Here is a 16,794-nt window from a genome sequence, read left to right as displayed (position 1 = left end):
TATTTCAAATACATTCCCTAAGTAAGTTACAGGGTTGATATATTCCAGTTACAATTTTTAAAAATAGAAAGCCAATGTTTTTTGTACATGAGAAAATAAATGTCCAAAACTAAAATAAAGTGCCCCCAAGCAGTTTTCTGTACAGCTTCTGTACATAAGTCCCATAACAAGACAACAAACATAGGTTTGGGACTTGTTTTGCATTGTCCTGTAATCATCTGGTTTGCAAAAGCTTCTCATTTTCCTAGAAAGGGACTTGGAGGCCAAACCACAAACACATTCAAGAGCCAACCATTTTCAGACAAGTTACTTGAAAAAATTAAGGGGAAGGGCAGTTTCTTCTCTACTCACAGATCAGATTAGTCAGGCAGACAAGTCCATTCTAGTATCATGTAAGGATGTCTGAACACGCACCAGCAACTTGTGTACCTGATCCTGGGCAGGGAAGCACTCTCTGAAACTGCTGGGATTCTCTTTTAGCAGCAAAGAGGCACCTCTGCCACTTTTTAGAACAGGACAAAGACATAGAATAGGAAAGATGAAGTAGATAAGTGATTTTCATCAGCAATTAAGTCCCCCAGAGCTCCAGATCAAACACCTGAACACCCAGGATGGTGCTACCTGCACACCCAGTGCATACAAGCTGAAGCTGGGTCTCTTGGCACAGATCTTCCTCTGCAGCCAGGTATGCAGCTCTGCAGAGCCCTCCAGGCACTGGAATTCCACAGTCCTACGTCTCCAGGGTTCATCTCTCCAGACCCAATTGCAGATCAGATCTTTAGTCTACAATTCTCTCAGGGCACGGGTGAGCCTTTCCCTTAAGTATTATTTTCTGTCTGTAGAAATTTGCCATCATACAAATGACACAATAACAAATCTGTTTCTTCCTAGAGAACTTCAACCATGACTCTTGGGTCACCTTTTCCATCCTTCTACTTCATGCTTCTATCCACAGAATTCCAGAGAACTTTATAAATGATGAGACAAAAGAGTTTTATTTCTGGAGTCTCATCCACAAAGCAGTAAACTTTGGAGGTTTTTTCCTTGTACTTGTCCAAAAATACATTTTTGCTCTGGTTTTAGTTATTTTTGAGTCTAGTACAAAGTCTTGGATACTCCTAACAAATTCCTCTCCTTCCTTGATGTCAGTGTTCTTTGAATACTTGTAGAGGTTAATCCTCCTCCCTCCATTTGCCAGCAAAATTCTGTATATTTAGATTGTTTAATTTTCTTACATGGATTTAAACAAAAAGAAAAGAAAAGAAAAGAAAACAAAACAAAAAACTTAGCAGAGAGACAGAAATTTCTTCAGAAAATTAAGTGCCTATAAAAATGTGCAGATGGCAGAAATCTGTTAAATGCCCTCACAGACACAAAGGCTCCAAAATCAGCTGAGGTTGTGGTAAGCAGCAGAAAATGTATTTAGAAGCAAGTCTACAGGAAGAGGGAATACTTTATTGCTCAATAGCAGAAGAGGCTTCAGTAAGGCTTGTACACTAAAAAAGTAAGAATGGTCATAGCCCAGCCACTTGATCTATTTTGTGTGTCCAGCAATGACCAATAGCCTTGGGAAGAACCAGAGCAAGCAGGCACTGTCACTTCCCTCAAAGCCCTGCTCCACAGCCATCTGGCCCAGGGTCACAGTTCCTGTTCCTACTCCTGCCAGGGAAAGGATGCTAGCGAGTTCCAGCAAGCTGATACCTGCATCACAAATTTTATGAAGGGTCAGAAAAGTGAAACTCTGCTTACAAGCTCCATTAAAATTATTATTTAAGCTAAAACTAGTCCAAGGTCACACTAAAAGATTGTATCTCCTATCTCCATGCTTGGTGCCATAGCCAAAGAGAAGACAGAGCTATTTATAAGTTCACTTCTGCAACTAAGTTTTGTCAAAAAAATATCTGCATTGTTGAAGGTGAAATGGTCTGTCTGGAATATCTCTTACTCAGCAGGAGTTGCTGAAGAAGCCCAGCAGATGTGGGCTGGACAACACCAGAGGCAGCAGAACTTTACAGCCCTGAGATCAGGTACAGCTCTGAGCTGGAGACAGGCAGGTCCAGCAACTTCTGGCCCACAAAAATGTTTTCAGACTAAGCTGGGAAAAAAAAAAAAAAAAAAACAAAAAAAACTGCTTTTTTTTCTTTCTTTCTTTCTTTTTAATATTGATGCATTGCAAATGGAAAGACTTCTTTTTAATAAGTTGCAGTAAACTCTGTTGATGCTCAGCCCTGAGGTACATTTATCCATTAATGGACTCAATTTAATGCAGCAATGAAGAAAAATATTAGCGTTTCAGGTCTGTTGGTACTATTTCAATTTTCTTCCATAGTCTTATTAGAAAACTATGGGAGAAACATCTTTCCTTTCTTCTTGCCCAAGAAAACAAGAGACAGGAGGACAGTCCATGCCAGCCATGCCTGTTCCCTGTTCTCCAGTGGAGGATTAGTGTTTTTGTATACTAAACTCGAGTACTTTTAATTCTCTTCAAAAAGTTGCTGCCTTTTTTTTTCTAATTATTTGCGTGTGACAATCTGACCTGTTTTAATGAAATCCTGTTTTAAAAATATTTTGGCAATATTTAGTGGGAAAAGAAATCATAATGTAACCACTCTTTTAACAGTCTTAAAATGAGACAATCCCACATGAAGCAATGCTGCCCTGCCTTGCAGAATCATTACCCAGAGGAAAAGCACACCACACCTATTGTACAATTTCTATCTTCAGAAGACTCTGCCAGGACCTTCAGGGTGTTATTTTCTCTCACTGTCTGTAGAACTGACGAACATAAAAAATAAGAAATGAGTTTTATGTTATGAATTTAGAAACTCGAAAGAAATTATAACACAGAATAATTATATAAGGTAGTAGAAAAAAAAAACAGGTTTGTCATGTAAAATAGAATTGTTCTAAAGTACTCACATTTCTCTTTTTTTTCCTTTATATAGGTATTATATTAAACACATACTCTGACTAAGACACCTATCCTCACAGGGAACTCTAGATTTAGGAGCTCAGAATAAAACTAGCCCATCATTTGCAAAAAGAGCTGCACAGGATATCTTGCAAACATCAGAAGCATTCTTGATTTTGACTAATTTCCCTTTTCAGTATTGCAATTTAAGCGAGGCTATGAGGCCAATGGACTCTAGATTAACAGTTTTACCAAACTATTACAGTCAAATTAGTAATTACTGATGGTCATCCCTTCTGCATAAAGTTCATGGACTTGTAAAAGACCTAATGAAAATTGTCCACACAGTAGACAGAAATGTGAAGGGAAAAGCTTGGAAGTCTGTCAGAGAGGAAACCACAAGATTTACACTTTAATATATCCACTGGTTACAATGGAGATGTGGATGAGGACAACAGCTGGAATCAGAGCTGACAACCCCACAGTTTCCATGGAGTTTCCACCACATCCTATTATTTATTCAGAAGCTATTTTCCAGGAAAACAGCCAGCCAGCTCGTGAAAGTGTTTTCAATAAAATAATGTTCAAAGGATGGTGAAACAATAGAATAAGGAGGCCACAGAGAACAGGTGGCAGGCTTTGCTTTTGGGTTACCCGATTTGCATGTTTGAATAATAATTTCAAGTGGGTATATTAGTATATTAGAATGTTGTGTATATGCAGTATCTCAATTTTGCACAGCCAAATTATATTTTTACACTACTGGCTCATTTTTTAGCCCAGTTAACATGGAAACATGAAAGGTTTTTCATCTCATCACTAGCAACTGATATATCTATGTGTGTTCCATAGTGTTTGGACCCCATTAGTGGATCTCTAGCAAATACAGAAAGAGATGAGACATTAATATTTTTGGTTGCCTGAGGAATATTTTTAACAGAAGATGCATTTTGATCTGGAATTAGCCAGCAGCACCAGTAGCCAAAAGTACTGCAGCAGCTGAGCATCTGGGAAAACACTCAAGGACAGGCACAACGTTTAGAGCAGCAGCAAGGCTGACAGCAGCAGCCTGGGATGAGGGTTTGTGGGGAGGCTGACCTGGGGTGGGGACATGGGGCACCAGCAGAAAAAGGGCTGTGAAACAAAAAGCTTTGGCAGTTACCACGGGACATTTCCTCGCTGAGCTGTCTCAAGCCAGGGGCCTAATATGAAGCAAATGGCACAAGCCCAGGGCTGCTGAGCCATGCCAGCAGCACAGCACCATCCTTCATGCTGTGAGGAACAGGGTGCAGTGACCACAAGTACTGCAGTCTGCGTGCTGCTGCCCAAACAGCCCACAGGAGAAAGGGAGAACAGTTTAGTTGCACAATGAATTTTGATATCAAATTGAAATGTTGCCATAGCTCATTTAAAAAGCAAGCAAACCATAAAGATAAAAGCACTAAGCAGAAAAGGCTTCACTTGTTTCTCATGAACTCACATGCTCCCTAAGGTTTATGTTTTCCCTAGAAAAGTCATGAGCAGCAGTGGCATCTCAGGGTCATATGGCAGCATAAGTTAGAACAATTACCTATCCAAAATAAAGAGTGACAAATCTTATTTCTAGAACAAATAGGTACACCAGTGGGGATATGAAACATGGGAACTTAAATGCTAATAAGAAAGTTGTTACTCTTCTCAGAGAATATTGTAATAACACTGCTAAATAAATCAAAAGCAGAACTTTTTTTCCCTGAATTTAGCCCATACAATTTAGCCTATAAAATTTTAAGAAATCAGTAAATAGCTCCTTCACCTAGATGAGTTATTTAAATGCTCTCAATCAGTATTAAAACCAGACAGTATAGAGAGTTACCACTCTGATACAGTTTCAAAAAGGATTCTTAGTGCAAAAGAGAAAAATCTTTATAAATCACATACATACATACATATATGTATATGCATCTATGTGTATGCATATATATGTACAGACATAAACAGATCAAGATTCAGATTCCACTTACACAACCTCCTTTCCTTCTCTTCAAGAAACGTAATCACATACATTTTTGTCTTTTATTTACCACTATGTGTATGCATATATATGTACAGACATAAACAGATCAAGATTCAGACTCCACTTACACAACAATTAATCCACCTCCTTTCCTTCACTTCAAGAAACGTAATCACATAAATTTTTGTCTTTTATTTACCGGTACTGGAAAGAAAAGAAGACGACAGGGGGTGACATCTAAAATTTAAGGAGCCAGCCAACAGAATTCACATTCCTTACTCAGCCAGGAAAACATAGTATCATTGAGGGGATGCTCTGTCACAGGATATAAGCATAAGGATATGAAACCCTAAATATAAAAAGAGAGTGCCATGTGAGAAAACTGTCAATGAACTCCTATATGAAATTAACTGCATATCGTGGATGAGATCTCCTCTATCCTACAGCAAGACATCTAATACAACAACCCTGGGATTTCCTTTTAGACATAAATTATCTCATAACTGAATATTTCCTTTACTAGGTTATTCAATGACTTCTGTGAGAAGAAAAATATTATAAAAATTACCTAGTGAAAAAAACATATCTTTTAAATTTTAAATTAAATTTCCTGGAAAAAAAGTTTATTTCCAGAAATACCACAGTGCTCTTAAGTCAGTAAGTCCAGTAAGATAAAGAAAGTAAGCTGATACAAGAAGTTCAGTATATGGATTTATCAGCACTGTGTCATTTGAATAAGAGCAAAGGACAAACCTTCTCCTGCAGGTGAAGTGTCGCAAACAAGTCTGCACCTTTTCCCACAAGTGACTCAAGTTCCTGTTTGCACTTAGAAGTCAAGGCTGAGAGTATGACTAAAGGAAAAATGTCCAGACAACAAGAATGACAGCCTTCATTTTCAGTCCCATATTTTTCCCAACAGAAAATAAAAAAGCCTCCAAACAAAAATTAAACCACTTGCATTCAGTTTACCTCCAGTAAAAGGATGAGGTGCAGCAGATAAAATTATTACATAAATACCCAAGGCTTGCCTGGAATAAAATTAAAATTTAAATAAGGAAGAACAAACAAGTCACTTGAAAGCCTTAAGCACGTTGTATAAATAACCTGCGATGCTATCCAGAATCAGCTGAGCTGTAAGCTTCATCTGCCCCAACCATGAGTCAGCTTGAGTCAGTTCACGGTACTTTTATGGTACTTTCAAAGGCAGAAAATGCATCTCCCAGCAGCAGGAAAGGACCCTCTGAAATGTGAAACAAGTATTTGGTGGGAAGGTGTTCTCTACTATAAGATGGTAGTGAAATTAGTGGAATAAATAAAATACCAGTATACTTAACATTTCCGTCTTCTTATTTTTTTGTCCAAACAGAGGACTGAAATCCAAGCATGAAATGAAAAGCAAATCATGTGCTCTTAAGGCCAAGAAATTTTAAACTCTTTGTGAACTGCTCCTTCTGCACAGCAATTCTCCAACTGTGCAAAGCAGCACTATGGCAATATGGATTCAGTAAACAGGGAATGCTTCCAGCTGTTTGCATCCCTCCCACTCCCAGTATGCATAACATCCTGGCTGGCAGAAGTTATATTTGTGTTTAAACATGATAAGACTGATTTACATTAGGGGAATGTTTCTGATCAATCATTTGTGCTGAATAGCCAGTGACTAAGTGGAAATGTTTCACAGAGAAGAACTGAGTAAGAAGTTTATAAAACTTCAGGACGTGGTTACAGCCTCTAATCTACTTAGCAGAGAGCTCACAACTTCCTGTGGCCGCCCGCACGGGGCATGCACACATTTCTCCCAGTGCTCGGATCCATTATCCATAACTGTGGAACATAAAAGGGAGGGAGGGCTCCCCACACTTCACTTTGCCCATGGGAAGTTAAGTGCCAAGTTCAAACTGGTTGTTACGGTCAAGGGAGAGAGATGCAAGACTTTTCAGGCACTAATCTTCAGGCAGCATGAATCACTGTGTCCACTCCAGGCTGGTGTCAGCTTGGAATCTAAGCAGCTGCCTCTGGCTGGGATGGATCTCAGGGAAGGTTTGGTGCTGGCTGCTTGCAGGAAGGATCACGGGCTGGGCTCCTTTGGCAAGCTGTAAACAGTGGTGGGGCCAGCGAGGCTGTGGAAAGCAGCAGAGGTGAAGAGCTGCTCTTACTTTAGCAAGCTGAGAATCCACTGGCCTGGGCACAGCAGAGGTGTTCCTGAGGACGCCTTGCAGAATAGCTTTATAGTCCACAAATAGATATTTACACCAATATAACATTTCTGCTTTGATATTTGAAAAAGAATAAAAGAAAGTAAATTAGTTTAAAATAAGGTATTAGACTTTTATGAATTTTCATAAAGAAAAAACTAAAAGGAGGGGGTTTTGGACAAAACTGCCACCATTTTTTTTTTTAAAGACTTATGCTGTCAAAAGAGAAACTATCAAAATGTTTCAAAGCTAATTTAATATATACTATTAATCATGGCTTTTAAACTTAATCTGCCAGATCTGCTTAGACAATGAAATTACACAGCACAGACCAATTTTAATTCAGGATTTACATGTTATCTCACAGCTATGCTTTTTTTTTTAAAGACTTATGCTGTCAAAAGAGAAACTATCAAAATGTTTCAAAGCTAATTTAATATATACTATTAATCATGGCTTTTAAACTTAATCTGCCAGATCTGCTTAGACAATGAAATTACACAGCACAGACCGATTTAATTCAGGATTTACAGCTATGTCACCTAAGATAATTATTTAAATTGAACACCATCTTCTTTTCATTATACAGCTTTTTACAAATGTCAGTTCTAGGAAATTTATCATATGACTTCAGCAATGTCCCTGTAAACCTACAAACTAGTATGTAAGTATTACTGCCCTCAGTCAAGGCCAGATTTCTCTTTGTAACCCCATTTTACTATTATACAGATTTGCAATATTAATGCATCAGGCTGAAGGCATCTAAGAAAATAATTTTCCTGAAGCTGTGTGTTTTCCTTTGGAAAGTAAAAACAAACCTGCCATTTTCAATAGTGTAAAACAAAGATAACAGAAAATGAAGTTAAAATAATTCCTGCAACCTCCCATCCTCAGGGCAAAGGTCTTAAAGCCATTAGAAGCATCCCTGGCCTTTCTTATGACAGCTTTGTAAATCAGGCTACTTTATGAGACTGGACATGTATATTTGATAGAAACTAGAATTTGACATTTTTCAAAACTTTGTTTATAGCATGCAGACTCCAATCTGGAAAGTAGCTTGGTGGAGTTTTCTTGGAACCTGCAGGTTCATTTTCAGAAGACATTGTGTGCCTCAACAGCTCTTGGAATTCTTCTTTTCTGAATGGGAACTGGGGACAGATCAGTGCAGCAGGAATGTAAGCATGAGGGTGTATGTGCCATTGGCAAAAGGAACAGCCCAGAGCTCACACTACAGACCAAAGAAAAAGGACTGTTCAAAGCAGGTGAGGAAATCTGAAAGATCACAGAGGAAAATGGGGAGAATAAAAAGGAAGGACAGGGTAAGATGGAGGATGGATCATATGGTGGAAGATTTTTTGTGATACAGATACCAGACAAGCAAAGATAATTAAGATTTATGTTTACTAGTCTGAAGACAGTCTAATTTTAGCTAAACCTCAGCTACAGCAGAAAGCCAATGCCACACACTCAAGTATGTGGTTACAGAAAATACCACAGATCCTGGGTAAGCTGTGAGGCAAAAGGCTGAAAGCCAAATGCCTTCCTACCATCTGAGCAATGGGACACCCAGGATGGCCTACATGTGCATTAGAAGCATAGTAACTTTAAAATACATTTATAACCTGTACTATAGTGATCAATTCACCTCCTTGCAATGTTCAACCTTGTTATTTTTGAGCTTTTCTCAAAATTGATTGTGAATCTCTCTGTTGTATGTAAGTTCATCAACAATTATCTTTTCACTTTCATTCCTTGTTGGTTCATTACATCCAGCTAAAATCAGAACTTTGTGTTTTTAAATTCTGTGCCCAGAATATCCTACTGCCAAGGATACTAGCAAACTACAATTCTCACTACCTGATGATGAATTTCATTTAAGAGCCTGAACCTGTAGACTGAGAAACTCAATTCTTTGCTTGATGAGTCCTGTGAGTTACACAGCTTACTGCTGCAAAATAACTGCAACTGCTGTCAGAATCATAAAGAAGGTAAGAAAAGCTGGCTGAACAGACAACAGAAAGTCAGAATTTCGTTCTATTAGACTCTGCTTAGATGACAAGGTAGTGGGATAAATCAATATTCAAGCAAAACTGCTATTAACGTCCAGACATAACCTCTTAAGAAAAAGAATATTGATGACACTTGTTCTAGAAAGATGATTGAGAGTGCACAAGCAGGAGATTCTGGCTGTAAATCTCTGGCATCTTCATCCAAACATCATTACTGCCAAAGCATTTTAGAGATGAGCCTTAAAAAATAACTTTTTTAAAAAGTCAATGAAATTATCTGAAGAAACACAATCATGAAAATAACTTCAGGAGTGTAATAATGAGGAGGATAAATTGGGGGTTTCAGAAACAATCTCAATGTAAAACTCTACTACTTGACAGAAATAGTATTAGAAAAAATATTCTGTTCTGCCTTTTTTACCATTGTTTTCTACTGGAACAGCCAATCACCTCATACAATAGTCATTCCATTTCCCAAATCTCTTTTCCCAGTGGTACCATTACTACTTATTTCCTTCAGACTATTTTTGCCTTTTTTTTCTTGCCTACCAGTCTTGCTTGAAATATTCTGTTTTCCACATAGCTCCTCTTTCCCCTATATATCAATGACCATTAAATCTGCCCTTACTCCCGCTCTCATGACAGACTCTCAGTACCAGTAGACTGCTACCATCTCCTACTTTTTCTACAGCTGATACCAAAATCCTCCTTTCTCATTTCCATCCTTCCTCTCCTCTGCACACGTCTAAATTTCAGTAATTTTATGCACTAATAACTACTGCATTGAGCTTAAAATTTTGCAGGATGTCCCTCTGGGCAAAACCAAAGCAGAAGAATTCTTCAGGGAAAGCTCTTGCAATTGTCCTTGTTCATTTCTTTGGGGGCAGTGGAATTCATTTTTCCCCTGAATGAGCATGAGCTGCTTGTCTAAACAGTGGGAATCCCCTGAGAAGGAGGGAACAGAATATGCAGGCACGTGATCTCAGAGTCTCACAGAATAAAAGCAGCACATGGTAAGAATTAACTAACTGCTGAATCTCAGAAATTTACTGTGCATTCAGAATTATCATCCTGTGGGGATATTTTTAATCTCCCAAAGGCATTTTTTTCTTGGGTAATTAAACACTAAAATGTCTTCAAGCTAGAAGTTTTTTAATCTAGTTTTCTAGAAAGCATTATTCATTTCAAGCAACATAAGGAGCTGCAGAAGTTCTCTGCCCTGTGTTATCATGAGTATGAGTGCTTGAACATAAATCTCAAAGGCTTTTGTCTCTTCACTTAACTCCTTCTCGCTTCTTTACTTTGGAACACAGGGGGCAACCTGTAGTTCATGCCTAACCATGAAAAAGGATTCCTGCCTCGCTTATTGAGGATCAAAATATCTTATAGAATTTCTGCATAAAACAAACTCTTCACAATGGCATAGGAGTCCCACATAGGAGTGCTTTGGAAGATATAAGTGTGACAAACAAGAAGGAATGTGTATGCTAATGGCAGCAGGGATTGTAACAGCAACAGCTCAGCCCACCCAAACATATGCACAGAGGGGAGAGCAGCTCTTCAGCTGAAGGAAGTGCAGAAAACGAGCCAGAGGAAGCATCAGAAGGCACACTGCAGCTGTAACAAAGCTGTCCTCAAGCCCCTCTACTCCCACAGCCTGCTCTGTGCCAGCAAGGACACAGTCCCACCAGAGGGGCCATGTGCTCTGGTGACCTCTCCTTTCTTCTTGCCTGACAGCCATGAGTTGCTTTTTAAACGCTGGAGAGCTGAAGGAAGGGCTTGGTGGACTCTGACCTTTTCAGGCTCATGTTAAACACAGGACTGTGGATTGAACAAAGCAGAGATCTAAGCATTGATCACAAACCAGGTGTTAATATATCAGCTTTATTGCACCTTAGTGCTGTACATTGCTCCCATGAACAGCAGGCAGGCAATCTTGCAGAGCACACCTTTGCCCGTAGGATACAATCTGTGGCTGAACATTTGTGACTCACTTGTCACTCCTTGTGTGGGGCAGGAGAACATGGCTCCAGTGTAAACACAGCATTCCATATCATGGGCACCCTGTACATGGCCACAGGCTGCCTCCAGAGAAGTGCTGCTCATTCCTCATGAGCAGCCAAATACAGGCTGTTATCAAAAGCAATGACCACAACCACGGAGCACCATCACTTCCTGTACTAAGTGAGCCTTCTAATAATACTTTCTCTGTGAATCTTCTGTCCAAGCCCTAACATCTCCTCCATCCTCCACGCTGAAGTCAGAGCCCCGTGCTGACCAGCTGCCAGCGAGGTTCAGTGCTCACTGTGCCCCTTGGCGACTGCACAGCTCCAGTGGAATAAAACAGCGGCTGCAGCTGCTGCTCTCTGCTCCAAGGTCAGGCCAGGAAAACTGGGTGCTCCTGGAGCCAGCTCAGCCCAGGTGGCTGCAGTCTGATGTGTTCCCAGGAGACCTGCTTTCTTTTCCTGGCTTCAGTCCTATGCTTGGGAAAATGACTTTGACTTCCTCTTTTCTGTCCCTTTATCTATCTTTTGTGATCAGACTATGATTCTTTACCTCAGGTTTATAATTTGGTTTTCTTTAGTTTGGAAAGAAAAAAATACCTTAAGCAGGGTAGGAGCATTTTGAAGAGGCAGAGAAGGAAAAGAAGAGGGCTAGAAAGGGAAAGTACTCTGCTGTCAGTAACAAAGTTTGTTGGGAAAGTGGAGCAGCACAGAGAAATTATCACGCCCTAGGGCAGAGGTGACAGACAGTATGGAGAAGTAAAGGTGGAAGTTCTAGTGGCTGGTGAGATTATGATGTTGCCTAATGGGTGCCTTGATGGGAGGCATTTGCATTTGGGTATTAATGTGCAAACCACGTGCATTAAAACACATCCTGTGTTTGTTATCACTGAGGCCCCAGTTGAAAAATATCTCCTTCTAAACCCTTTGCAAGCTGTAGGAGTGGAGAAGAGGCTGGAGAACAGGGTGACAGCTCCCTGGCTGTGTGGGCTTTGGTAAGTCAGAGTTCAGCAGCTTGGCAGCAACGTGTGGCAAATGGGAAACTGCAGCCAAGGAATACCCTGGTAACTGGTCAGGAGATGCTGCAGCTTCTCCTACCAACCAGCTCCTCCTTCCCTGGAAGCAGTGGCTCCTGAGGCACCCAAGTGACCCCTCACTCCAGAGGTTCCAGCCAGGCACTGGGAGGGATTGCATCAGAGCTGCCTGGCACAGGGATACTCATCCCCAGCCCTCGAGTGCATGCAGCTGGGCACCGCTGATTTACACAGCTGGCTTCTTGACAACGCAACACTGGGCACACCGAAACCTGGTTTGGGACTCGTGTTTGTGTAAAAGTTATAATAAAATCTGTATCTGCAAGATAAGTTAACAGTGAACCAAACACTTCCCAGCTTCCCACTCAATCCATGAAAACCCAACTTTTCTTGAGCCCTCCTGTGCAAAACTGCTCACTCACTCTCCCAGATGTCACGTACACTGCAGTATAGAGATGCTACATTACACATTTTGACATCACCTACAATTGTGTCTACTGGCTCAGACACCTCCAGCACTTTTTTTTTTTCTGACATCTTTAGTATTTCACAAGTGTTGGAAAATAACTCATGATTTTCATACCCATCTGTGCTCTCCAAAGGAGTCAAGAAAGCAGCCAAATAATTCAGGAATTTTTTTTTTTTTTCAGCCATTTGTGAGACTTTTTCTTGTTGATTTCCCACTGCTCAGCACAGCCAGCCACTGGCTACTTGACACAGTAAGATCTGAGCAGAGCATTGGGTAGCACTTGAACCAGTCTGTTGAGCAGTTTTATTTACCCCTCAGAGCCCCAGTGATCTCAGTAGCACATCCTTGCCACCACTTCTTTGCAGTACACTATAGTGGACAGCTGCTCACTATTTGCATATTCTGGCAAAATCACAGAATATGGATTATCAAGTCCATCTTTTAAGTGAACGGCCCATACAAGGATTAAAATCCACAACTTTGTCATAATTAACACCAGATGTGCTTTTTCCCCCCTGCAATAAAGAAGCAGAGAAGAATACCTCAGATAAAACTAATTTTTATCTGCCAATACTTAAATTTCCCATATTTTTTGCAGACGACTATCCCTCCAGCATTTGTTTTTACTTTGCATGGCATTAATTTTTACTGTTTTTAAAACTTCGGCTTTCTGGTGGCTTCCTTCCTTCCTGGCAGTATTAATATTATATATTGATTTACCCCTTGAAACATATACTGTGCTTATCTCTGGATGTCAGAGTTATTTAGCTACCATTTCATTTGGCCAGTGCTTTTGATGGAGCTGCTTGGAGCAGTAGGCTGTCATTTCAATCTCATTTTCCAACACCACTGAAACAGTTTTGCAATTACAGCTGTACCAGCATTAAAAGCTTCTGCTAAAACAGCTGTTATGAGACTGCACCCTAAACCACTCCACTGCCCAAATGGAACATGGGGTTGAATCACCAGCCACACTTGAGTAAACCAGAAACATCATTCCTTTCTTATTCCAAAATGCAGCTAGAAAGCAAGCAGGGGGAAAGTGATTAAAATTATAAACAAGCTGCAGCACTGCTGGTTAAGTTAACCGTACAAAACCAAGAACTGACACAAGCTCCAGTAGCCACGCATAAAGGCACAGTGCTTAGAGCTGTGAGCAGATAGCTTGTGTTTCCAACACCTTACCTTCACAAAGGTGTCGAATGGCACGCTTTTTCGTTATTTAAAATCGGTAATTTCCCAAGTACCTATTTTAAGGGGCACTTTAAAATACAAAGAGCATGCCCCGAACACCAGGAGGCTCCGGCCGAGGGATTTTGGGAAAAGCGTGTGTTAGCACGGCCAAGCCCCCTCCTCACTTAGCGACTTCCACTGCTCTTGGCAACAGCCGCGAGCAAGAGGGACAGGGAATCCCCCTCTGCCCAGATTCCCCGCAGTGTCCGCGCGTGGAACCAGACAGGGAGGGGAGCAGGAGAACACCTCTGGAAAAAGGCTGGGGTCGAAGAGCCTTTCGACACTGTCGGCAGCGAGGTGGCCGCGGGGCAGCCCGAGCCCCGTCCCACCCACCGGCCCAGCCCGGGGGCAGCCGGCCCGCCGGCAAACCCCGCCAAATAAGGCGCTGGCGGGCGGCACGGATGGAAGCGGGCACCGAGCCCCGCCTCAAGCACGGCGCTCCCGTCGCTGCCCGCCGCGCCGCAGACGCCTCCCCGGCCCGCTTGACGGCAGCGGGGAGGAATGTGTTTCCGGGGCGGGTAAAGCGGAGCGCGGACCTCCCCTCCCCTCCCCCGCGGGCCGGGCTCCCGCAGCAGCTCGGAGCAGGCGGCGGCGGGCAGCCAGCGAGGAGCGAGCCTGGGCGTCCCGCCGCGCCCAGCACAGCCCTGCCCAGCCCAGGACGCCGCCGCAGCGAGCCGGGCGGGCCGGAGCGCGCCCGCTGCCCGGAGCCATGGCCGAGGTAACGGGAGGACGGGCGGGGGTCGCAGCCGGCCGGGAGCGAGATGAGCGGTGCTTATGGCTGTCCCGGGGCTCAGCGCCTCGGGCGGGCTGCGCGGGACTGCGAGCGCCGCTTCCCGCGCCCGGAGCCGCCGCCGCCCCGTGTGAGGGTCCCTCGGCGCCGGTCCCGGGCGGAGGAGGGGGCGCCGCCTCCCGCCGTGCCCGCCCGGCGCTGTGGGCGGGAAGGTGTCGGGCCCAGCCTGCGGCTTCCTGTGGCGGCGGGACGGCGGCCTCGGGCCTCCCGTGCTGCCGGGGCCGGCCGGGCCTTTGTCCGCTCGGGGCCGGCCCTACCGCTGCCAGCGGGGTAGCGTGGGCCCCGGGCAGCGCCCCGAGCCCTCCTCTCCGAGAGGGACGGAACCCGTGCCGGTGCCCTGCCCTGTGCCGGCCGCCGCCTCCCGCCGGTGGTGCCCGGGACGGGGGCAGCACTCGGCAGGGAAAGTTTCGGGCGGCTTCCCGGGAGGGCGGGCGTCCGGAGGGGGAAGCTGCCTTCCGCGGGAAGCGGGCGCTGGAGTTACAGGAATGGAAAGGAAAGGAGTGAGGCAGGGCAGGAGCCTGAGTACCCCGGGTTGTGACCTGCACATATCCGCAGAAAGCGAGCACTGAGAGCGGGCTCTGTGCGGTTTGAATGACGGGATGGTCGCAGTGCAGCGTTTGGCTGCTCGATCGTCCAAACTGGCTCTGAGCCTCTATAGATTGCTGTAAACTTGTGTCGGGATGCAGTGGGAATGTGAGGCCTCCGTGCCATGTCCCACATGGGGATTTTAGAGAAGTAGCGCAGTGCTTTGTCTCCTGTTACTGCTTTCAGTTACTGATGGTTGGAAGGAAACATGAACTGATGGGAAATTCATTCTGACTCACTGTTTAGGCCCATGTCAGATGTCTTTATGTTATGGAATAAGTATCTGACTGCCTGTTAAACTCATTAAGTAGTCTTTGTGACTGTTTATGAAAAGAAACATCAGCGTTCATGTTTGGTTCTTCATTTGCCCTTGATAGAATACAACAGTCCATTCATGCCAGCACATGTGCACATAGCTGTTGGGTGAAAAATGTTGATTTTTCTGGTAGATTTGCCATCACTGCTACAATCCTATTCATGCCAAGATACACAAACCTTTAGGAGTAGCGATTGTCTCCATTTAGATTTGTGGAACCACTCACAGCTAATGCTGCTTGTGTGCTAAGGTGTTGAAATTAAGCAGGACATTATGTATGTGGAAGGAGATTTAAATAACTTGTATTCTTGGCACGCAGATCATTTGGTAGGGGATGGTGGCAGCGCTAGAAAAATTAGTTTTGAGAAATGAGGCAGCTTGGTAGCAGTGAGGGGATTTTGTTGTTCTTGGTTATTTGTATGGGCCTTTTAATAGTAGTATTATACTACTAGAAGGATGTAAATTAGACTAAATTAAATAAGACTAAGAGCAAAGACATTCATTGTCCACATCCATCCCAGCGATGAAACCGATGATTCATTCTCCTGTCACAAAAAATATTACTTGCCTCTGGGTAATGATTAAGTAGCATTTTGCAAGCTTGCCTAAGGCTCTATTTATAAGGGTTGCAAAAACAGTGAGCCATTGGCAATAGATTGGCAAGACAAGACAAGTTTAAGATGTGAACACCTTCAACTTTTGTCCTTTTCAGAGATGTTTCAGTTGAAAGGTGAAAACTGACAGGCATGCATAATCTTACCTTAATCAAAGTTGGAGCTGCTAAGTGCTGTATCTATTTGCCAGCCACACGATAAATGAACCATATTTGTTTCAAAATGAAATGTCAGCAGTTAAAACTCTGTTGTTCTCTGTGGGTGCAGCCAGGGAGCTCATTCTGCTCTCTGTTCAGGCGTCTGATCTGTGCCATGTCGCCAGTAACGCCCACCCTTGTGGAGGACTGATTTGGAGGGATCCTTGTTTCTCTAAGAATGTGCATGAATTTCTGATGGGAGTGCAGAATTTTAGTTTTGTCTTGAGTATTTTAAATGACTCAAGTGGTTAGCCTTACACCACTTCCTTTGGGAAGTGATTCCCAAAGCTGAAAAAAAACTGTCTGAGAACTTTTCCTGCTGTTCTTTCTTCCTGATTCATGATTTCATTCCTTTCTCTAAACCATCCTCTCTGTACCTCTCACTGGATAGCTCGGCTGCAGTCAGATTTGAGAAAACCTTGTTTGCTGTAGCAGCAGCTCA

The 16,794-nt window shown here is 43.0% G+C and overlaps 1 protein-coding gene across 2 annotated transcripts in view; it reads left to right on the top strand.

The window, feature by feature from the left end:
- The first annotated feature begins 14,392 nt into the window (after positions 1-14,392).
- The window catches only part of ITGB1 (integrin subunit beta 1), a 43,431-nt gene continuing 41,029 nt past the window's right edge, over positions 14,393-16,794 (top strand). For both annotated transcript variants that reach the window (XM_041408439.1, XM_041408438.1), the window contains exon 1: positions 14,393-14,568. In XM_041408439.1, coding sequence (XP_041264373.1) covers positions 14,560-14,568 — 9 coding nt within the window. In that variant the 5' untranslated portion in view covers positions 14,393-14,559. The remainder of the gene's footprint in view (positions 14,569-16,794) is intronic.

This window comes from Onychostruthus taczanowskii, unplaced genomic scaffold (genome assembly GCF_017590055.1).
Source record: "Onychostruthus taczanowskii isolate IOZ18803 unplaced genomic scaffold, ASM1759005v1 scaffold3, whole genome shotgun sequence".
Lineage (NCBI taxonomy): Eukaryota > Metazoa > Chordata > Aves > Passeriformes > Passeridae > Onychostruthus > Onychostruthus taczanowskii.
Note: the sequence above shows the minus strand (reverse complement) of the source record. Positions and strands in the feature narration are given on the sequence as shown.